Here is a 22974-nt window from a genome sequence, read left to right as displayed (position 1 = left end):
ACTATTTACGGAAGTACTGAAGTGGAGGTGGTTTCACGGGACCACCACACAGCCCGAGCTCTTCTAGTCCGTCTAGTTTTCCACGTGCCAACATGCAGACCGAGGAACATGGCTCTCGGCAAGTTACTGATTTGGTGAAATCACCCGGGAAATTCCGGGTACTTGTTGCTGTGACCGGAAGCGTCGCATCATTGAAGCTGCCTCTGTTGGTCTCCCAGCTTCTCCAGCTCTCTGGGGTGAGCGGCTCCATATCTGTTACCTCCGTAAGAGGAGATATTCCCCTCTGTCTGTCTGTCTGTCTGTTTTACGCCTGTCTCTGTTTCTAAGTGTCTGTCTTCCTGACTTCATGTTTGATTACCATCCCAGCTAATCAAACATGAGATAGGCGACATGACATCTTCTCAAAAGTGAAGCCAAAGCATTATGATTGCCCCCTTGTGGCTGTTTAGTAACAGTTCATTTTGCAATGACATATAAAATAATAATAAATAATTTATTTTAACAAAAAAGATCACAAAGTGCTTCACCAAATAGATAAAATGAGGTTTAATGTCATGAATCACAGCTGAGACTTTCTCTGATTTATCAAACATGTTTATTGCCGAAGCAGATTCTTTTACACATTTAAAGATTTGATTGAATATGCACAAACTGTGCATAATTGTTGCAAGATCAGCCATTGTTGTCAGCTCACAGATGCTTTGTAGTGTCTGCAGTTATTGCTGCTTAGCTTCTCAGCTTGTCCTGTACGTTGCCACATCTGAACCACAAGATGGAGGTGTTGTATCTGTGGAGCAGAAATACAACCACAGCAGCCACACTACAGCATGACAGTCTTGTTATTATGGTTTGTGAGTCCATATAGTCCATATCAAAACTGATCAAATTCCAAGATATTCCCTAAAGGCAGACAAGAGATATCATAGGAAAGGATTATCTTGGTGCCCAGAGTTATTACACACATCCAACCCCACAATTCTGTGAGAAATGTGATATGGTATGTTAAGTTGTAAATCCTCAACCCTGTAGAGAAACAGCTAAATAAAAATGTAAACCCTGTCAATGTCTTGTTTTATGGTTAAGGTGGAAGTAAGAGTCGTCACTACGGAGCATGCCAAGCACTTCTTCAACCCTGCAGACATTTCTGTAAAAATCTACAGTGACCAGGAGGAGTGGGAGGTAACAAATTGGTTCAATATCCTAGTAATCCATTAGTCCTCAGACATGATTGTTGATAGTTTTTCCGTTTGTATTTTTAATTAAATCTCAAAATGAATGGATGTGCTATATATATCATCTATCATTTTTAAATTATTTGAAGCTCCCGTCAGGCTCGTGAAATTAAATTATAATCTAATCCCACACTCGAAACCACATTGAGTGAATTAAAGTGTGGCACCAGTTGTCCAGTATAGTGACTTGACAGCTTTTCAGATGCTGAGCCTACAGATAATTGTGAAACAGCCACAAAGGACAGGAAGTATTGAGAAACTCTGAAGTCTAAATGCTCATACATTCAATGAAAGACGTGAGGAAGTCCGTTTCTGGTCAGTTCTGTGGGTAATAGCTTTTTTTCTGTTGTAGCTGTGGGCACAGAGATCTGACCCTGTGCTCCACATTGAGCTCAGGCGCTGGGCAGACCTTCTTCTCATTGCTCCCCTGGATGCCAACACTCTCGGAAAGATCGCTAATGGCATTTGTGACAATCTGCTGGTGAGAACTTGTATCTGCTTACCTACAAATTATAATGGCAAATATTTATTTATCGTATTTGATTTCTGATTGGTGTTTGTTATTGGCAGACGTGTGTGGTGAGAGCCTGGGATACCAATCGCCCTCTCCTCTTCTGCACTGCGATGAATACAGCTATGTGGCAGCATCCCATTACAGCCCAGCAGGTTTCCAGGCTGAAAGAGTTTGGATATGTGGAAATCCCCTGCATATTTAAGAAGTTAGCGTGTGGGGATGAAGGTGAGTTTTAATGCAAGGAAACACTAAGGAAAAAATATATTAGAATGCAAACAATATTCCATCTGTAGTTTAACTGCAACAGTTTGAATTCAAATAACACTCTGTACCTCAATGTTAATTACCTCCGCCAAGGCCTAACAGTCTTATTAGCCTTATCTCACTATGTTTGAAGAAAGCAAAAACCTGGCTCTAAATTGTATGGTTTCTTCCCTGACCCATATCACATCCTTCCACCAAGTTTCATTGGAATCCGTCCTGTAGTTTTTGTGCAATGCTGCTAACAAACATGAAAACATAATCTCCTTGGCGGAGGTAGTAACTGCATTGTAGTCTTCTAATATAGATTTTATTGTTACTTTAACAGTAAAGTAGTTATAGTATAAAGTAGTTATAGTCCTAAAATAACAAGGTGTTATATAGTTTAATAGTCCTTAACCACGACATCCATGGTTCAATGGTGAGTAAACAGGTTAAATAGGCAGAACTGCATAGACAAAAGTTGTATAACAAGATAAGTATACAGACACAAACATTTGTTTTTTTATCTGTATACTTAACTGAGTGCAGTGTGGTTATTTTGAAGCAGCAGCATTTTTTGTATAAAAACAGGTTTCAAAACTGGTAGTTTCCCCATGTTGCTGTTGATTAAATAAGCCAAGTTTATTTCCTCCACAGTGTTTGAACTTCTCCCTTGGCTGCATTTATGTACTCTGTGTGATCGTTAGGGGGACTGTACATTGCGATGCCGTCCGTTGGGTGTGGTTACACGTGCGATATAGACGACACTCATGCTGCTCCACTGAGAATTGCTTCAAGACAGTTTTTGTGTGCACGCCCAGTTTACATGGGAACTTTTCAGTCTCTGTAAGGTGTGCCTCGATCAGGTTTGTCTATCATGAGATACAAACTCCGTTGTTCTCATAACCCAGACTCAGTGATCCAAGAGCCTTCCGCTGCTACATGGCAGGAAGTGCACCTAATTCTCTTGGCCCTTCCCCCTGTTTGGTTTGACCACAGGAGTGCTCACCACATGGTTGGGGCCTTTGGCAGGCAGAGCAACCGGGCTGTCACCTGCGGTCCTCGGTCACATGACTTCATAAAATGAGATGAAGGAATGTTACACACAAGAAAAACAAGCGTAAATGGCAACTCATTAACTGGCAGTCGACAAGACGTCAATTATCCTTACAATTGTTTTCAGCCTGCATTTAAATAATCAGCATAAATGCTCTGATTTTGGTGTGACAGAGTACATGTGTTTAACCTGGTATGTGCTCTGTATAGATTGTTGCGCAGAGGGTGTGTTACCACTTTGGGTGGTCATCCTCTAAACTTCCTTTTTGTCTTCTTATAGAATTGAGAACTATATTGTGTTCTCTGCTGCTTTTTGGCACACAGCCTGACACACTTGCCTTTAGTCTAACCCACCCCAATATGAATTTAATCTCTAGATATTGTGATGGAAATCGGTTTATCACTCTTATAGTTTGACAGGTTAAGCCATTCAAAGCACTAGCTGGTTTTGTTATCGTTTGTATTTGATTAGAACAAGAAGAAAATCTCAAGGGTGTCTCTCAAACGTGCAATCGTTTTTTTTTGTAGAAAAACCTTTGACAAGCATCTCAAACACTGGTTATGACCATTGAGATTGTGTAAATAAAAACAGCCATTGGGACTGTCCCTCTTGAAAGGAATTGCACCCATTCAGCGAAGCATGTTCAATCGATTATTTGTTACACTAATTGATGACAAGCACCCATCACACAGGTTAAGCCCATACATAGATCATTATTATGTTATAATATATCCATTATAGTAGATATTAAATAATTTTGATAAAATGCAGCTAGACCTGTTTGAAATCGAATAAAGTCAGAAACAGACGCCGCTCCAAGACGATCGCTGCTCCATAAGAATCGACCCAATGTGAAACTGTTTGGGGAGACAAATTCAATTTAGAAAAGTATGATTCTATTATGTTTGAGAAAAGGCAGATGTTTTAAAATAGAAAGGAGGTGGAGACACCCACCCCCTGATTGGCTGAAAGGATGAGAGCAGAGACGAGGGAGGGCAATATAAGCAGAAGGTTTGAAGCTCAGTCTTCAGTTGGGTTCCCGAACCAGCTCGGGTTTACAGCTTGTGGGAGAATGATCTCTACTGCATTGAACTATGACCGTCTCCAGTAAATTCGTTTGACCAACTATTGAGACTCCAGGAACAGCAAAGTACACGAGTTGGAAAAGAGGTCTAGACTTCTGCTGGCCAGAATATTTCCAGCAGTTTTGTAAATTCCTTTGTCATATGTTTTGTGGTGATGCATCGAAAAATGCAACCTGTACATGGAGGATCATAACCAATTTTTAATGCTTGCAAAAACCACAGTAATGAAAAACACTTATTCTTCTGAATAAAATCATATGGACATGCAGGCAAATGAAGATTGAAAAAATAATTTAAGAATCATATATCAACAAACATATTCAGTGGTGACTTAGAGCAATTTCTAATGTGAAATAAGTTTTCTGTATTGGGAATTACTGGGAGCCTTTTACTTTGAAGCAACAGCGAGTGTAAAGTTATTATTAGCAGTGTAAGTGTAAGTCTTGGCACAGGCAATGTTTTCATGGTTCCTTGTCTCATTGATTCATTGGTAATTTCTATCAAAACACACCACACACACCTAGAGATATGGAAACCCTGCGCAGGTTCAGAATGTAATATATGTATTTATCAAAGTGTGTTTGTGAGTGTGGAGAACGTGCACGAGGGCTTGCATCATCATTGGAATAATTTGTTCTGCAGAAGCTGTTGGTGGAACCAGTAATTCTTCACTTTTCCCGTTTCAGGTAAAGGCGGCATGGCAGAGGTGTCGACTATTGTCGATGTTGTGAAGCAGTATCTTCAGAGAACAGATGAGTCATCTGAGAACGCTTGAACGCCACGTCATGTTGCAGTAACGTGTCAACAAAAACCAATTCAAAGTCACCACGATGACCTGTCTTCAAAACCCCACTTTATCTCAAGACTTGTCCTCTTGCGATGGCGTGAGCCGACGGCCATTCATTTGCATATCTTTGACTCTTTCGTTGTTCCCCTTTTCGACAGAGACATGTCTATCCCTAATTTACACTAAACTGTGTGATGTTCCATTTCTGTATACAAAGTAGAATTTCATTGATGACTTAATGAAGCTGACACACATGAGCTGAGAAATGCAGTTTTGGCCTTTACAGTGTGTTTACAGTCTAAATGTCTGTCTGCCACACACATCTGTCTTGTCACTCCAACTCCAAGAATGTTCACTATGCATGTCATCCTTGTTTCACCTTGAAAGAAGTTGGTTTGGAACCAGTGCCTTGGAAGTGTGTGGAGTAATGTGCTCCTTGGAAGAAGCTTGATCAATACAGAAATAATCAATGCAGTTATGGTCACTGTGGTTATAGCTTTCACATTGGAATTGTGTCTTTTATAACAGAAGGATGAATATAAATGTTGTCATTATTTAAAGTAAAGTACAAAACATTGGATTAAAAATACTGTTTACAAAGTTTCTGCCATGTTTGTGAACATTTTATCTTCTTTTGTCTATCCTGAATAGCAAAATGCACTGTTTTCGTGTTTCATTATGAGATTAGATTAGATCCTGCAGTGTGCAGACAAACAAATGTTCACTGCGTCGCACACTGCAGGTGTAGTTCAGCAATCTAGTCATTATAAAAAAAGGATTAAATGCATTTGCATGTCATTTTATAGTGAACAACGTCTCCTCGTTGCCGTCATGGTGCCTATGGGGTTAATTATGAGAAGGGGAAGCAGCGTTAGGTGGCCCCTTAAGGCAGTTTCACAGGAAGGGGCCTTACTGCAGTGACACATCAAAACTGTTGACTGAGGTACGCATGCCTCAGTGACCATTGCAGTGCTAATTTCAGCCGTGGTTCAGCAAATGTGCACTGCATCTGTGCCGATAACACGTGTTATACCTTTTGGAGGACATCTTTTGATTTTAGAAATAATCCCACAGAGGGACCACCTGGAGGAAGATGCATTTTCCAAAGGGTTTTTCTTTAGAGTCAAATATGACTTCAAGTACCAAAGGTGAAAAGTGATGAAGCCAATGGTTCACATTAGCGTTAGACATGTTTATCTATGTGAAAAGACTCCATCTCCTAACAGAGTGAAACGTACCAGTCTGGATTGTGTCACCTGAAGACAGACGAGAGCAGGTTGAACCAAACCAGACAATGGTTTGTTTATATTGTGTCAGTGAGAAAAAGCAGAGTAGCGACTGTGTCATTTAAAGGAGCTGAATCTTGAAAGTGCTATAGGAGGTATGTCTCCTATTACTTTGAAGGATAAGCATCACATGCATTTTAGACTAGAGCTCCAGACATTAACCCCCAAACATTGTCGATGAAACCGAAAACAGTTGACGAGAACGTAGCTGCCAAATTTCTCATTCGCAAACACTAAAATCTAAAAGGGGGCTTTAAGGATAAACTTGAAAGTTTTGTTCCGCTTTTTTCCCTGTGCTCTTATATCTTATCTCGGTATCTCTGTGGCCACCAATTCCAAGGTAAACAGGGGAGAAATTTGGTTTGCAAATAACCCATGGGGCTTTGGTATTGTTGAGCTGTGGAGCTGGCAGCACATGGAGCCATGTGAATGGCTCTGCAAAACGAAAAGCATCCTACCCTGAGCCATAATTTGTCCTGCTGCGATTGGCTGCCGCAGGTGTGATTCTGCTAATGAGGCCAGAAAGGCAAGTTACGTCAGCCACGGGGATGAGGGGAGGGAGTGTCACCGTGGCCTTGGCAGCGCTGGGGGAGGGTGTGTGGCCTGCAAGGTGGGCATGATGGGAATAAACACTGTGTTCTCACAACTATAGTCAAATCACCAAAACCGCAGATATGGCTCTGGCTGTGCTTTCTAAGACAAAACATGTTGCTCCTCTCTCCTGACCCTTTCATTCCTGTTTATCAAAACACAATATTTATTGCAAGACATCTCTGAACATTGTCACTGATAATATGATCCCAACCAGCTCCATCAAACCTTTTTGTTGTTGTTCTGCATTCCTCAAATTCTAGATGCAGTCGAATGTGACCCAACATGAAAAGAACAAGAGGAGAGTAACCCTGCAGTTCCCGCTCGTCACAAAGCAGCCTTCCTGCTTCACACATAACTCACTACCTTCAAATGTTTTTAACTTTATTTTATCAGGTGATCTGGTTTTAATCTGGGAAACGGAGAACAAGGTACATTTATATCGTTGTTCTAACTACAATGTTAGAGCAGCACATCTCAGGTCAGGAAATATAATTAATAAAATCAATAGCAGGAAGTAAAAATTACACCTGACACACCTGGTTACCTGGAAGTGTGGGTTAGTCAGTATAAACATGAATGCTTTTAATCAGAGGTTATTGTATTGTGTACTGTATAGTTACAAGGTTTAAATGAGAGATTTGAGGCACACATACACACACACACACATAGTGATAAATATAATACAAAACGTTTTACCAGATTAAGATTTTTTTACAAACTGCATAAAAATGCATTGTTTGTAACCAAATAATTGCTGTATGGCCTAGGTTAACATTAGCTTCTGTGCAAACCACTTCATGTAGGCTGTCTTGTTCTCTGTGCCAATATGTGCCCATTCAGGTACACATGCATCTGATGTGACTGATGCAACTTCAGCAGTCTCAAGGCTCGACGTGTAGTTTCTGGCCTCTGGGAATGTTCAACAGTGTTTCATCAGAAACTCCATCTTCAGAGACTGGCCGCTTCTCCCCATGTGACCACCGCTCACTTTATTGACATAAAAGTGGTAAACACTGTGAGGCTTCCCTCCGGAACGAGAGGGAATGAATAAATTGCGTTGTGTCTTGAACATATAACACATTGTACTTATATTTACATGTTGTTTACATATCATTTGCATTAGTTATGAATACTGTCTCCTACAGAATAAAGCTGTTCTAAAGTCATATACCAATTTCCTTAGAAACTGCATATATCTTTGATTCACAACTATTCCACATCCACGGCAACGATATAAACCAACTGAACTCTTAAATATGTTGTTTTGACCATATTTTATCTGCTAAATGGAGGTTATGAGTTGAGTTCTTATGTACTTGACATTTAACAGTTGCAAAGAGGAAATGATATATATATATTTATGCTTCTAAAAAATATAGAGAACCTGTGGTTTTCTGCCCCTGGCTCTAGCTTTTCACTTTCGTGTCTTTGAACGCAGCATTGTTTGTCTGTGTCTATTTTCCTCTCCAGTTGTAAAACATAATTCTAAAACTAACTATAACCCAGTACAGGTTTAAAGCATGCTTTTTTTGGAAGACCTGTGTTGTTGTGCCCATACGGCATATTGTTAGCCCCTCGACGCCGTGTGTTGGTTCGCCTGAAGCCTTTATGCCATGGTAACTGGAAATGGGGGAGATGCAAGAGCGCTCAGTGGGGACAAGTCCCTGCCTCCCCTCCTCAGTCAAACCCCCCTGATGAGCATCTCTTTCCCTGCGAGGCCACGGGGACTGATGGACGCCACCAACTTGTCTAGACCAAACTACTGCAGCCCCTCCGGGACACGTAAATGAGACTCCGGCTCACAGGTGAAGAGGGACTGGAATGATGCAAGTGCAACAGGAGATGAACTCATTCAGAGAGTGAATCAAGTGGAAGAATTTAGGTTTAGGACTGAATATGTCTCATGTTCATGATCTTATTAAACTACTTTACCAGTTCTATTAAAATGTAAAAACAAAGTGATTTGTACATGTGTGTGTCATTGCTCATGGATTAACTAAGATCTGGGACATGAGGTAAAAAAAAAGGAAAAACACATTCCTACTGAGGCAATGACTGACCTAATTTTAACTTTGGTCAATGAAGTCAATTATTAACCATATTAGTCTGGGTCCAACAAATGGTGAATCTCTGTCAGAGCTGCTGTAGAGCCTTCAGCACCATTACATTTATACAAACGATCTCTATTCATTATTTCTTCCCTTTTTTAAATGAATTAATATAGATGGCGTAATTAAGGTAAACACATGATCGTGTCCTCAGAATTTATTCAAATTAATTTTCTCTCTAAGATGTCACAACAGATGTGTGTACTACTAATCCTTGACTTTCTCCCTGCGTCATTGTGTGGTTCAGGTCATTGTGTAAGTGCAGTTTTAGGCAGCTTCGGGTCCAAGGTTCCTAAACTAAACAATGAGTCGATAAGTGATGAAGAAATGGAGGGATGTATCTAAAACCTGCTGTGAACCCTGATTCCCAAGAATAATCTCCATGGAGCGGAAGAATGAGAGTGATATCATATTATGTCATATTTGTGATGATGCTGGGTCACAGAATCCTGCTCCTTCAGTATCCACACGACTAAAAGACTTTCACGGCAGAGTTTGTCTCGTTGGAGTTTGTAAGGTTCTCTGAATAAACCGTGAGCTGGTACCTGAAATGAAGAGTTCTCAACCTACTCCTTTTTAAATCATTTCCCACGTGTCATTTTATAATGGTGTCTGCCCATTCAGCGTCCAAACTAATGGTATCAAGATATATTTCTGAATGTCATTTTACTGATGTTGTATTAAGCATTTCCATGTATCATTTTGTCCTAGTGATATCTTAATGGAACTCACTGATGACATTGTGATGCTTGGTGATGTTTTAACTGACCTCCTGTTGTAAGAATATAGTTACATCCACCAAGGAGGTAATGTTTTCACCCCTGGCCTTTTGTTTGTTGGTTAGTTGGATTATAACTAAACAAAACAGATCCAGGCAGATCCAGGAATTATTATTTATCTCTTAAACATGGCGACGTAAATGTTTCCACTGCTTTCCTTGATTTATCAGTAATTCAAATCGTCACATCTGGATCCAATGGATTTATGTGTGGTTTCAGATTTCAAAACGGGACTATTGACGGAAACATGTACTCAAACGTTTCACTTAAGTAAAATAAAAATCTACTCAAGTAAAACTGTAAAGATTTACATTACCGTTTCTACTTGAGTAAAAATATGTAAGTAGGGGAGAGCGGGGTAATGTGAGACATTTTTTACATTTGCTCCCCTCTGGGCGAGCTAACATTATATATCAGTAAAATGTAAAATGACAGCTAGATTAACAACCACACATTCAAAAACTTATATTGGACTAGTAACAGAATCATGGGGATTTGGTCAATTAAGCACATTTATGATTATTATGATTCATGTGATCTCTTGCACACCCTAGCTTACCTGCACATTGTTTCTCTGTCCAATGGGCAGGGCCAGGGATATTGTTTTTCTCTGCGTATTCAAATGCCAGTTCACGGCACTTAACTGGAGCAAGGCCATGAAACTGGTCAGCTGTTTCAAGTGTTTGGCAAGCTCCTCCTCCATCTCATCTGTGAATATTCTCTTTGCCTCAGCTACTGCACCCAGGTTACTTCCCCTTTCTCTGGTTTCTTTATGAATCTTTTGAAGGTTGTCTTATCAATATTTCTATCCCTTCCAGCTTTTCTTAAGGACTTCTTTCCTTGCATGACCTCAGCGGCTGCACTCTCCATCTCTGTGAGGGGTGTTTGGCCCGAGGTTGTCTTCCTGGTGTAGTTTCTTGGCATGATAGCTTTTCTACAATGTTTATGACATTAAAAATAAAACATATGTAATGTAATATTACACTAACTTATGTTTAAGACTAAATTTAACTTGTGCTTCATGGTGGGGTAAAGTGAGTCACTGTCCCACTTTACCCCACAACCACCATTTTAGAAAGAACAACATCTCTTAGCAATTCAGGCTAATCTTCAGCTGGCATCAATCACATGGTTTTATATGTTGGAAGTTCATCAACATGTATGATATAAGTTTGTCTACCTGAATCAAATTGTTTTGACACAAAGTTTAAATAATTCAAAGCAAGAAAATTAACTTTTACATTTTTGTGAAAAAACATACTTGTACACAGCACCAACTTCTCCTTCAAACATAATGGTCACATGACCACAAATTAGTTCCGTTGCCTAGATACAGGTGGTGTCTCACATTACCCCACTCTCCCCTACTTGCTTTAAAATATAAAGTATTAAAAGTATAAATACTACTAGCCTATTTGCTAACGCCTACTACATCAGTAACTGTGCATAATATATATTGTTTAATTCAAGACTCATATCATAATATTAAGAACGCTTCAGATGACTTGTGTTGTGTTATTAAGAGTCTTGGTGATGGCCTGATCCATTTGAGGTGTTTCACACAATACTTTGTAAAAATGTAGAGGAATAGAAAGTACAGAAATGTGCTGATATATGCAATGGAGGAAAAGTAAACAATACCCCATCAGAAGTCAACCAAGAAAAGTAAGGATTCATGAAAAAAGTGCATGAGTACAGTGATGAATTAAAAGTACTTTGTAACATCCCATCAGTTGTTATTAAGAAGTCTAGTTTTACCAATGTATAACAATGACCCTGAAGATTGTTCGGGAACAGGAAAGCCTGTAAAAACAGAACAACAGCCCGCAACTTGTATAACGTGCCAAGGAATTATCATAAACATGACTCATTAATGTGTCATCCCTTGTTTTGGCGACCGCAGAAGTGGATCGAGCCAATACAGTTGAGAAAGTGAAGCAGCAGGAAAAACATCACATGAGTAGAAAACAGACAGAGGGTGTGACTCCGCCTATTGATCAAAGACCATCCTCCTTCTCCTCCCTTTTGTCTTCTCCTCAGTTTGTTAACTTCTCCTGCAGCAGCGTGGACGCAGGACGCGCCGCTCCAGCCTCACACCCGTGCCAGGCCTCTCTCTCTATCTCTCGCTCTCTCTTTATACAGGGACTTTTCTTTTTTTCTTCTTCTGGTGCATCCGGGCCTGACCCCAGTCCACTGTGTGGCGAGCAGAGGCAGACACGGGACCACAGGCTGTAGGACTGTTTCCTTCACTTCTTCTCCCGAGCAGCGGTGGTTCATGGAGGCTTTGTGGAAGGCACCTTTTGGCGTCACAGCAGCGAGGTAAGAAAAGTTTGGTTTACCGCTCGGACCCGCTCATGTGAGGCAGATCATCTGCTGCAGATTGCGAAAGAGGGGACGAGCAGAAGGGGGCAACAAACAGGAAAGCATGTGGAACTATTCAATATAGAAGTCAATGCGTCCGTGGCAAACATTTCTATCCACTCCAGGTTGCGTTTTTACGCACAGTCTGGTTTCAGTTCTAATCGTGTGAAAATGGCACTTTCTCAGCTTGGATGGCAATCACTTCTTCTGGTTTTAATATTTGATATCTTTGTCTCCCTTTCTTTGCTTTGACACTGTTAAGGAAATTACTTGTCATGTGTTTTTAACTCCTGCTCAGCTCGTACACTCGCGCCACAGTCTTCTACAACCTGTCGGTCTGTCTGTCAAAACAAGCTGACAAGAAACTTTTTGGAAGTTCCGTTTTTTATTTTGAGTCAAGCTTGACACCATTTCATGAGAACTTGTTGACATCCTTCTTGGACCTGGAACACTTCGCTTGTTAGCAGATTAAAGCTTTGCACGTTTTTAAGAGACAGGCTGCAGGGAAATGAAGTTGTTCCCACTCTCTCCTCCCCCCACGTGGTTTGTGCGTTTGGACGGTTTGCCCTCGGAAGTCTCCATCAGCCCCTCGTGTCTCCACAGAACTGGGAGCAAAGGCGCCCACGCACGCACGCACGCGCGCACACACGCGTACAAGCACACACACACGCACACACACACAGAGAGTCTGTTGCAAACACCTTTGCGCGCAGTTTCCTCCACACGCATACAAGCCACAGATGTCTTCGCTGAGCGCAGATAAGCCATCTCACTTTTCTGAAAGGTGTCAACAGGATGAGCTGATAACATCTGGCAGGACTGATGTGTTCTCACCATCACACTGGATTCACAATTAACGAGGGTTTCTGTCAGAGCAGCAAACTCCAGAGGTGTCGAATAGATCATCGCTATTTCTCTTCATACATATTTGGCTCTCATGCTCATGAGATCTGAATTTGGAATCGGCACATGCCATCCTTTTGAATGTGCCTCTCACAGGCCATCGCATTAGTTTCACAGAGAGGAGCCAATATATTAACAACACAAAATTCATTATGCAGGGTGGTTGCCCGGCCGGTTCTTGCAGATTCTTGTGTGCCAGAGTTATGAGTTCATCACGTGATGAGCTCATCTTTAGTTCTCCTCCTACAAGCTGACACACTGTCAGATAGCATGCGCTGCCTTCAAGTGCCCGTGGGAAAAGCCAGAATTGGGAGATAAGCATGGATAAGTCGGTTTAATTGTCAAAGCACATTTCAGAGGTAGATTTAATGTGCTGTACAACGGCATTAAAAACATCACAGAAATCAATAGATGGAAGGGGCACAGTCAGGGATACACATGTGTCAGCGTGGATGGACTCTTGCCCCAATGCAGTCCTTAACAAATATTCCGTTTTCCGTACTGTCTGACACATTCTAATTTCTTAATAGACTAATATGAGACCAGCAGCAGCAGCCCAAACATCTATTTATCATTTGTCATAAGGACTTAACACATGCGTCATTTTAATAATAACTTCAGCTGCACAACAAGAGAGAAAACTTGAGATGAAAAAGTCGTGGAAAGGTTTCACGTTTGTATCTTAGCTCAGAAAAGTTACATTTCCTTTTTATGATTTTATTTTACTTTCTAGATATTGCAAATAAATGTATTGGGTATTGTATGACATGGCAACTATTTGTTTAAAGCACCAGAGAAAATCAATTGGAGACAAAAAAAAACTGTAGATAATTAATCAGCAGCTATTGGCACAGTCATTCATCGTTTTCAAAAACTATTAACTGGTTCCAGCCACTTTTAGGCTTCAGACTGTTTGTCAGACAAACCAACATCAGAAGACACCACAGTGTGTTCTGGAAAATTATGAGCGACAAAATAATCAGCACAATAATTCAAAAAGAAAACAATAGTTACTTCTTTGGAGAGTGGTGTGCGATGCAAATGAACTGTTTGGTAATGAAATGCAGAGTAGAGAGTGTCCAGCTTAGTCTCAGGACCAGCACAGGATGACCAGTAAATGATCAGGTGAGAAGTTCAGAGTGAAATTGAACCTTGATCAAAAGAATTTCATAACAAATTCCAAGTCATTTTCACCGGACCAAAATTGTAGCTGCATAAAACTGTACATGAGAATTATTTGAAGTAAGTGTCATCGTCGTGTCTTTATAATATAGACACAGTTTTGTGTACATATGGCAGACAAACATACATTTCAGGGCTACATATTTTTTTAATTCTCAGCAGTCTATTATTGAATTGAAGTCTATAGGAAGACGCTTTCTGTTTTGTTGCGATTCCACGTAGTTATTTAATTATTAGTCATTTGAAACATAATTGAATATATCTTTAAAAGTATGGAATAAAAAATGTATATCCACTGCATTGAACATAACCTTTTTATTATATGGCGCTGATAGAAAATAATGTAGCTGACATTAATGACCTTTTGTAAATTGAAACCAGGAAAAACCCAGGTATTTCTTTAATCCAACCAATGTCTTCCAAGCGACAATAGGTCGTCCCTTTCTTTGCGTTAAATTGTGCACTAAACCATCACTGACCTTATGTGTCTGTGAAGGGAACATAGATGGATTTCACCACCACTGTGTATGAACTGATAAGGACGGTCGTGTGATGCATGCAAAGCCACAAGGTTGCGAAAAGGCCTCAAGCCAGTAGTTCAACAATGAGTGTTTATTTTTCTGTTATGGATTCTGCCCTCATGTTTACTGACGTGGCTGTATCCCAGCTAATGCAAGAGACTGATTTCCTTGAACTTATCTAGAAAACATTCAAAAAAAATTATGCCGGTGTGTAATTTGGGATTTTTTCTGTTTTTAGATCTGGAGCCACTTCCTTGAACGATCACAGCAAAGTTACCAGATGATGAACAGCCAGGCCATACATACCCGCGTGGGCCCAGCGTTTCAAAGCAAGATGCCTTTATTCGATGGGACTACAGCAACCACTGTTCTGTCAAAGCCACAACATATGCCTGGCTTCCTGGATAAGCAGACGCTGCAGTACAGCAGGGCTTACTTAACTTACGACCCCAGAGGGAAGGACGGAGCCGGATTCCCTCCACCTTGGAGCAGCTCAAAGACCTCGCTGCTGGATGGCCGAAGTCCTATGAGTCACCTCTCTGGCATGGAGGGACAAAACCACATATTTTACAGGCAAGACAGCAGTTCTCCAGAGGAACGCCATTCTCATGCTTCCTCCCTGTGCCACAGCCCAGTTAGACAGGGCTTTACCTTGTACACTAAAAGTCCGGAGATCGGCAGCCCCACAGCTGCTGTGAGGAAACCGAGAAGCGGAGGGGAGAATTCTTCTCCTCCATCCGAAAACTCTGTTTACCTAGCAATCCCGAAGCCGGTTTACAGACATACGCCCTGCTGTAACGAGCTGGGCTGCGTGATAGAGCACCGGTACAGCGTGGAGCATGGCTCTCCGAGGATACCAAACCCTGTATACAAGCACGACTGGATGCAAAGTGATGCTCACTACGCTGAAAGACCAGCTGTCCAGAGAAAGACACAAGAAGTGCTGCTGCAGCAGAGGGGCTTACAGTTTGATCCCAGTGCTGAACAACTGAAGAGGATCAGTGTGGAGACGTACAGTCCAAGTGCAGGGAGGACATTGCCTGCTGGGATTGACCCCAACTACAGCGGTTACCCCTGCACCCCGACTCGCACTCTGTTTGGTTCTTTAAGCGAGCAGAGCCAGCGGTTACAGTCTTCTCCTAGAGGCTACCCCAGCCAATACCCCTCCATTCCTCCATACGAGCATATGACCTCAGAGGTTTATCGGGAACGCTCTCCCATGTCCAAATATGGTCAGATAACACATCACCCAGTGTTTTACTACCCCCACGCAAATGAGGAGGTACAAAACAGTCCACGGAGTAAAAACACGGGCAGTAAGCAGAGAGATGTCCCTGTTATTCTTAAACACACAAGCTCGATCCCCAGAGAGCATTACATCGTGCCTCAGTCACTTAATGGTGAAATTCCTTTGCCCAGCACTGAAACTTTACCGAGTCATTCCTTCATGCAGGGCTTCGACTATCCGTGTTATGCAGTCCCTAGATTTAATGTAAACACAAGCCATATCAGAGTGCCCCAAAAAAGGCCACATGCATCGCCTAGTTTTCACAGCAATGGCATAAATCTCTCCCCAACCAGACAACATATGAATCACCCCTTAACCTCTGCTGCCAACCCCCATAAGGACAGTCCCAACAGCAGCCTGCATGTTTCCCAGTCACAAATTCACTCACCATACCGTGGCATGGATCTAACCAGTCCCACCAGATGTCGCAGCCAGCTTGGCCTCTCGCTTCCCATGATAAACGTGAACAGACCTTTCCCCTCGCTCGCCAGCTGGCACATGGACCCACACCTCCTTTCACCTGGTGGCTTGAAAAGACTCATGGACTATTCCCCCTGCGAAGCCCAGGCGACGCAGCATCCTGTTTCCACGCCGCCATGGCGGCCCCAGTCTCCCAGTCACGGCGCTGATCGCATCCAAGCACCCGTAACCAACAGTGCCAATGTCAGACAAATTATTTATTCCCCTGCTAATGCAGCAGGAAGTAAGGACTACGCGCCCACGTCTACCTCAGGCAGCTCGGCTCCTAAAGGTTGCCTGAAGAGACACATTTCTCATCCATCGCCACCTGTCAGAATAAAAGAAGAGGGGAGGGATTTATGTGAAGCGGGACTCATGAAGAAACGACAAAGGGTGGAAATGGAGAACGTACAAGCAGGAAATAAAACTCCCTCTCCTCCTATGCCTGTCATTGACACCGTCTTCAGCCTGGCACCATACCAAGCGTACCTGCATGTCTCTAAAGTGCTATTTCCTGTGAGAAGCGTCCAGTCCTCCGAGCCCAAGCCAGACTTCAAAGCAAATAAGTCAGACGGAGACGAACAGCGTTCTGTTGTCTGTCCCGTTCCCCCAAAGATCTGTCCAGATACACCTAAAAGGAAGCCCGTTGTTGAAACCTTCGAACAGAATGATATTAAAGTGGAACAGGTCGATCCATCTTACACAGAAGAGTTTCCTGTTGGTCAGAAGGACTGCATCAAAGTCACAATCAAACAAGAGCCTGAAGAGGCTGATTCTTCTTCCGACTGTGGGCACATGTTGGTGATAAAGAAATGTGAACCAGATGAACCCAAAATTGAAGCCTCGGTCGCAGATGAAAACGAGACTTCTGATGAGTCGAAAACCGTTGAGTTGAGTCGACCGACGAGCTCGTATTCTGATGGCGATGCAAGCGATCTGAAGGAGCAGGTGGCCACTCTTCAATCCCAATCCACTCCTCCCCCTCAGCCACCTGAGACCAAGCTCAATTTCAAAAACATTCCTCCCCAGTGTTTAAAACTTTCCAGCTACAGAATCATTCTCCCTGATATGAAACATTCCAGTCCTGCTCCACCACCACCACCACCTGAGAAACCAGAAACTGAAATGATTCCAAAACAAGTGCCAGTCCGCAAGCGTTTCTTTGAGTTACACAACTCCCTCTGCAAGCTAATATCAAAGTCTGTGGCAGCCTCTGCAGAACAGGATCTCAGAAACTGGTTGACCCAGTTGCCGCTGACGGAGCCTGCAGCCACTTCTACCAAAGTCCAGAAAGTGTCGTGTCTGTTGGGCGCGAGAGCCCGAGAGGTGTGGCTCAACGAGGAGATGAAGTCGGCCCTCCACGAGGTCCTGGAGAGGCTGAAGGAGTACACCACCCAGGAGCTCTGTCCCTTTCCGCACGTCATGCGGACGGGGGCGGTGTTCCTGCCCATGCTGGTGATGAAGGAGCTGCTGTTCCCGATGGTCCAGGTCAGCTTCATCGACCAGGTCCTGCACGAACACAAAGTGGCTCTTCGGCCCACGACGCTGTCCGAAGAGAAGATCCTCATCCAGCTTCACAAACGGGCCTGCTCATCCCGCCTCAGGAGACTGATGTCCCTCAAACACTTGCCTGACATATACACTGACGTGGTCAACCTCTTTTATTATGCTTGTGTCTGCAAACACCTGGGTAAGTGCATCTAAGAGTTACTGAATTTCTTCCTATTTAAAAAAAAAAAAAAATAAAAAAAAAGGAATGGAAATTTCTAATGGTATTTTTTGAAAAACAAATTTGCCCATTTTCCATATTAATGTCACTCTGGGATGTAAAAATGACATTTGGTCTCTTGGTACTGTCAAGCCACACTCAGGAGACATGTCACAATGATCAACAGTGTTAATGACCCCTCCTGGGGTATCCTGGACACTGACGCAAACAAATGTTGGTGAAGGAGCCAGGAAATGAAAGAGAATAAACATTTACGTAACCGACACAAATAACTTTTTTTAACTACAATTTATCTACTCCTGCTTTTCAGTGTTAAGACTGCAACTTATTTTGTCAGTAAAATCATGTTTATTAGACTGGCAGTGATAAAAGTCATGAGTTAAAGGTTCTGTCTTTTCTTCTTAACGTTGCTAATAATGGATCACAAGACACATTGAAATTATTCATATGATGCTGTTTCACGTACAAATCCTTGTTTCCTGACACGTGTCTCTTTAGTGTGATCATTTGTTGCACTGTGTGTGTAACATGACGGCCAAAACTACGGCGCGTTCTGCCTTCCCTTGCACATTTTTGGAAATCCCCTTTGGGTGTGATTTAGGGATCTGCCCGGACTTTAGAATAAAACATTTTGACAGAGGGCTGTAACTAGTTTTCCTTCAAGCTGCCTTTTAGTCACATTTTCTGCATTACTGGCCATTTCTTGTAAAGAACAGAGCAACATATTCATTCGATACCCACATTTTCAATATAAAATCCATTTATTTTTTACAGAATCCACTTCACCTGACGTCCAAAAGAGGGTCCAGGTATATTAATTTGTTTCTGTTGTCCCTCAATCTCCTGTTCTTTGCTCTCTTTTTTTTCCTGATTTGGAAAGCACAAACCCTTTCTGCACACTGCCAATGACCAATCACAAGAGGCTGCATGATTACATTGTTATAGATGGGTGGAGGGAAGGGGTACAGAGTGTGGGTCCAGCTGTTGGGCCATAGCACAAGAGGAAGGAAGTGACATTCTGCAGCACACAGAGGATCGGACTGAGCACTGGCACGTTTCTGAGCCCTTTGTGTTTTCAGAAGATTGTGATCATGGTTTCACCATCTGCGCTGAGTTTAAAGGACGAGACTGGTGGTGTTCTGCTTCGTTACAGTCAAATCAAATGAAACGTACGAATCTTTAGTTTGTTTTGACTATTTTCGGTTGAATATTTGGTTAGTTTGCATTTAAAGCTGCAGGAGAAAAAAAATACAGTAGGCAAATAAGGCCTGTTGCAAACTAGACAATTTTAAAATCTCCTATTATTATTTGGTTATTTGTCAAGGTCCTTTTCATGTCCTGATAGCAAATAATAAATAAACTTGTCTTTGGCCTCAGCAGGACTGTAACAAACTAGTCATTCCATTCAATACCAATGAAATGATTGGTCGGAGTACCTGTATGTCACCAACTGATCTTCTTGGTTTTCATTGAAAAGTTTGTCCATCTTCTCTTCTGTCCACGTGACGCGGGAGACAAAAGTATTTATACTGTTGGCCGCCATGTTTTTGGTCCTAAAGACAAGTATGCAACTTGTGGTTGGTGACCCTTCCCCGGTCAGCTCACTCTCATTGGCTATTAGGACGTTTCTTCTGATGGGACCAGAATTCAGCCTCCTGTTGTGTTTGTCTTTGGTTGCACAGGCACAACTTGTGAGAAGGATCAATTCAATCTTTCGGTGCTTTCCTTGATGCCAGGGAGAAATGTAGAGCATTGCCAGACTTGTCCTTTATCTTTTTACCCTTTTTACTTTATGTCCTTTGTCAGCTTTCATTTTGTTTGGCACACGCTAATCACTACTCAATGCATTGGGTTTAATCAGGTTTCTGTTCGGTGCTGACTTTATGCTTTGAGCTCTTGACCGTGGTATCTGAACATTTCCCCCGACTCAATGCTGTGTCGTCCTCGGCTGATGGCATCCCTTGTGGAAGCTGAGTCCCCCCACATTTCCTCCCACAGACTTCTATTCTCTCTCTCTCTCTCTCACACTGCAGAAAGGGTGATTCACGGTGTGGGATTCTGCCATCCAGTCACCATATCTACTGATATTTATAGAACGGGGTTCTCTTGTGCAGAATAAGCTTGATTTGTCAACCTGTGCTGAGGTGTTTTTTTTGAGGATTTTGTAGTTGGCAGCTTGGCTTTTTGGTGATCATCTCCGTGGTGTTTTTTTATTGATAGCGTGTGAACGTCCTTCTCTCACCTGCTGTCCAAATATGCACTAACCAAATTCTTTTCAAGCTTTAACGCTTCCCGTTTTCTCAGCAAATTAAGTTGTTTTAATCATGTGGCACATTTGTGTAATGATTTGACTTCTCCTTATTCCCTGTGTTGCAGGATTAGATATGGACGAGCCTGCCAACGGGGAGAAAGACGATGGTAGTGAGGAGGCCCCGGTGTATTCAGACATCAGCACTTCACCGGCCTCACCCCCAGAGTCACGCCCACAGAGCAACCCAAAGGACGTGGAAATGAAACCAGATTTGAACCCCAACACAACAAAAAGCAGGGTGAAGAGCAGCTCCAGGCGCAGGTTTCTGGACAACACTTTTTCAGATGAGGAAGAAACAAGCGACTCAGTAAAGAATGTAATAGAAGAATGCAAAAAAGACTTGAGAGCTAGTCAGTCTGAAGCGAGTAAGGACAGAGGAAGTGACGCTGCGGTTGCAGAGCCGGATTCTTCACTAATTCCACTGAGTCCCCCATCTGAGAATTCATGGATGTGTCCTTTAACCTTGGACGAGATTTCTATGTCTCCCACTGACACGGAAACGGAGCAATACTCCGTTCTGCAGCCTGCTCATCCGTCTTTAGTACCAGCCAAGGCTCAGGTTAGATCTAAGACTTGCTCAGGCGTGATTCTCAAACTGAGAAGGATGTTTAGCGAAGGTCTCAACAGAAAAAAGGCCCGCTACCAAGCGGTGTCAGACTCTGGGACATTGATTCCTTGCCTCTCAAAAAACCAGGGTTTGGAGGGAGACGAGAAGACGCCCCAAGCGACCCACAAGTCGAGGAGAACTGGTGGCTTAGCTCACGCCTTAAGACCCCTCAGCAGCTCTTCCAAAAGAAAACATAGATCCCTCCTGAAGATCAAATACTGTCCCTACTTGTCTGCCTGCCACAGCGCTGAGCACAGGAGGCGATGGGTGCTGCGTTCGGCCGTGCACAGGGCTCAGAGGGCCCTGAGGATCTACTACCCAGACCTGGTGGGAAAGAGAATCCGCCATCTTTATGAAGAAGACGACAAATCCGAAGTGTGGTATAGTGGAGAGGTGCTGCGTGTCCATGAGGCCAACACGAACCCTTTAAAGACTTTATTTGAGGTCAGGTATGACAGCGAGCCAGAGTGGAAGTACTACTTAGAACTGCTGATAGACTATAAAAAAGGCTGGTTAAAAATTGATGACTAGTTCGGTCATACAGATGTCACTGTGCACTTTTGTTTTGGTTATTGTGCAGATCGAAATTGCTTTGTTCGCTGATAAGCCTTAAATTGTCTTCCTTATTGGCTTCCTGAATAATGGATAATGGATTTTTTTGTTTTGGCAGGTCAGCTTTGTCACTTTGAGCCACCGGGCACATTCTTCTTTAAAGACATGTGTAACATCATGTTCCTAAACTATTATCATTGACTCATCCGGTGTCTCTGGTTTATTAACCAATAAGTTTGTCACAGAAATGGCAGCAGCCATAAAGAAAAAAAAAACTAAAAACATGCCTCCCTTATTCAAATATATATATATATATATAAAAGCATATGTGAAGTTTTGCGTATGACTTCAGTCACAGATACTAACTCCACATTCACTGCCAAGACAGTGCAAGCCATGTGTTTATGGGTTTACAGTAATAGTGCCAGTGTTGAATGTCGTGATAGCCAAAAGCTTTTTTTTACCCTGATTGTGGTTATGTGTACTGAGGCTGGACGGACTTTCAGATATTCTGTACTGATTTGCTCAAGTTGTCTTTGTTGACACGCAGGCTGCTGAGATGATATGTCCCAGTTTTTTCTTAATCACTGTGAACCTGAAGTCTTCACTTCATTGTATTTTATTTTGAATTTTTGTACCATTTTGTAAGACTTGTGCAGACTGAATTGTTATAAATAAATGGAGTGATTCCATGTTCTCTCTGACACGGCTTCTCACAAATACACATTTGATTAGTTTCATTACAAACGTTCTTTAAACCATGTTGCACAGTCTCAATCAAAAATACATTTGACATATTGCGAACAGATGTTACCAATGACCGTACGATCTTATCTCAAACCGTTAATGTGGCGTGAGTACTAAGTCTTATGCAGCTTAAAACGTTTAACTTCTCACGCTACAGATAACGACTTTGTCAGTTTAATCTCTTCCGCCACATCAGTGTGGGTGTCATGCTGTAAATGACAAAGCACTTTAAAAAAAAAAGAGCCGTTCCTTCTGTAAACATTACCTTTTAAAGAAACTGTCTTTGTCCCCATCCATTGGCAAAGTTTGGAGTTGCAAAATACCCTTTTATCTTAGAAACTATCAAAAGTGCTTCATTTAATTAAAATGGCTGTTGCCACAACAAAAAGCATTGTGTCCATCATCAAACAACCACCCGTGCCACAACAATGTTTGCAACATTTTTGCACTTTAATATTTTCTCCAAAACAGACAACTAATTTCTCCCACATTTTTACACTAATAGGAAATAAAACACCTTTTGATAGCATAAAGAAAAGATATGTAGAAAAGTATTAAAAGTTTTTGGATGTCTCGGATTAATGCAAGTATATGCTTCTGTTAATTCAATCATTATGAAATGTTTATTT

At 42.1% G+C, this 22974-nt stretch overlaps 2 protein-coding genes across 2 annotated transcripts; both read left to right on the top strand.

Annotated features, from left to right (window-relative positions):
* The first annotated feature begins 42 nt into the window (after positions 1-42).
* Positions 43-5521, top strand: ppcdc (phosphopantothenoylcysteine decarboxylase). Its single transcript, XM_062389443.1, has 5 exons — positions 43-236; positions 1084-1179; positions 1585-1713; positions 1803-1971; positions 4818-5521. The coding sequence occupies exons 1-5, from the start codon at positions 93-95 to the stop codon at positions 4904-4906; spliced, it is 627 nt and encodes a 208-aa protein (XP_062245427.1). The 5' UTR covers positions 43-92; the 3' UTR covers positions 4907-5521.
* A 6202-nt stretch (positions 5522-11723) lies between these two features.
* On the top strand, positions 11724-22302 carry c6h15orf39 (chromosome 6 C15orf39 homolog). Its single transcript, XM_062390163.1, has 4 exons — positions 11724-12004; positions 14891-18089; positions 18903-18937; positions 20505-22302. Exons 2-4 carry the CDS (start codon positions 14933-14935, stop codon positions 20508-20510), a joined length of 3198 nt encoding a protein of 1065 aa, XP_062246147.1. The 5' UTR covers positions 11724-12004; positions 14891-14932; the 3' UTR covers positions 20511-22302.
* Positions 22303-22974: the final 672 nt, after the last annotated feature.

This window comes from Platichthys flesus, chromosome 6 (genome assembly GCF_949316205.1).
Source record: "Platichthys flesus chromosome 6, fPlaFle2.1, whole genome shotgun sequence".
NCBI classification, from domain to species: Eukaryota; Metazoa; Chordata; class Actinopteri; order Pleuronectiformes; family Pleuronectidae; genus Platichthys; species Platichthys flesus.
Note: the sequence above shows the minus strand (reverse complement) of the source record. Positions and strands in the feature narration are given on the sequence as shown.

Excerpts from the sequence above, each read along its gene's own strand:
- ppcdc (XM_062389443.1), top strand. The coding sequence starts at position 93 with ATGCAGACCGAGGAACATGGCTCTCGGCAAGTTACTGATTTGGTGAAA. Across the intron at positions 237-1,083 it reads AGCTTCTCCAGCTCTCTGGG|GTGGAAGTAAGAGTCGTCAC; the intron begins GTGAGCGGCTCC and ends TTTATGGTTAAG. Across the intron at positions 1,972-4,817 it reads GTTAGCGTGTGGGGATGAAG|GTAAAGGCGGCATGGCAGAG; the intron begins GTGAGTTTTAAT and ends TTCCCGTTTCAG.
- c6h15orf39 (XM_062390163.1), top strand. The coding sequence starts at position 14,933 with ATGATGAACAGCCAGGCCATACATACCCGCGTGGGCCCAGCGTTTCAA. Across the intron at positions 18,090-18,902 it reads TTGTGTCTGCAAACACCTGG|AATCCACTTCACCTGACGTC; the intron begins GTAAGTGCATCT and ends TATTTTTTACAG.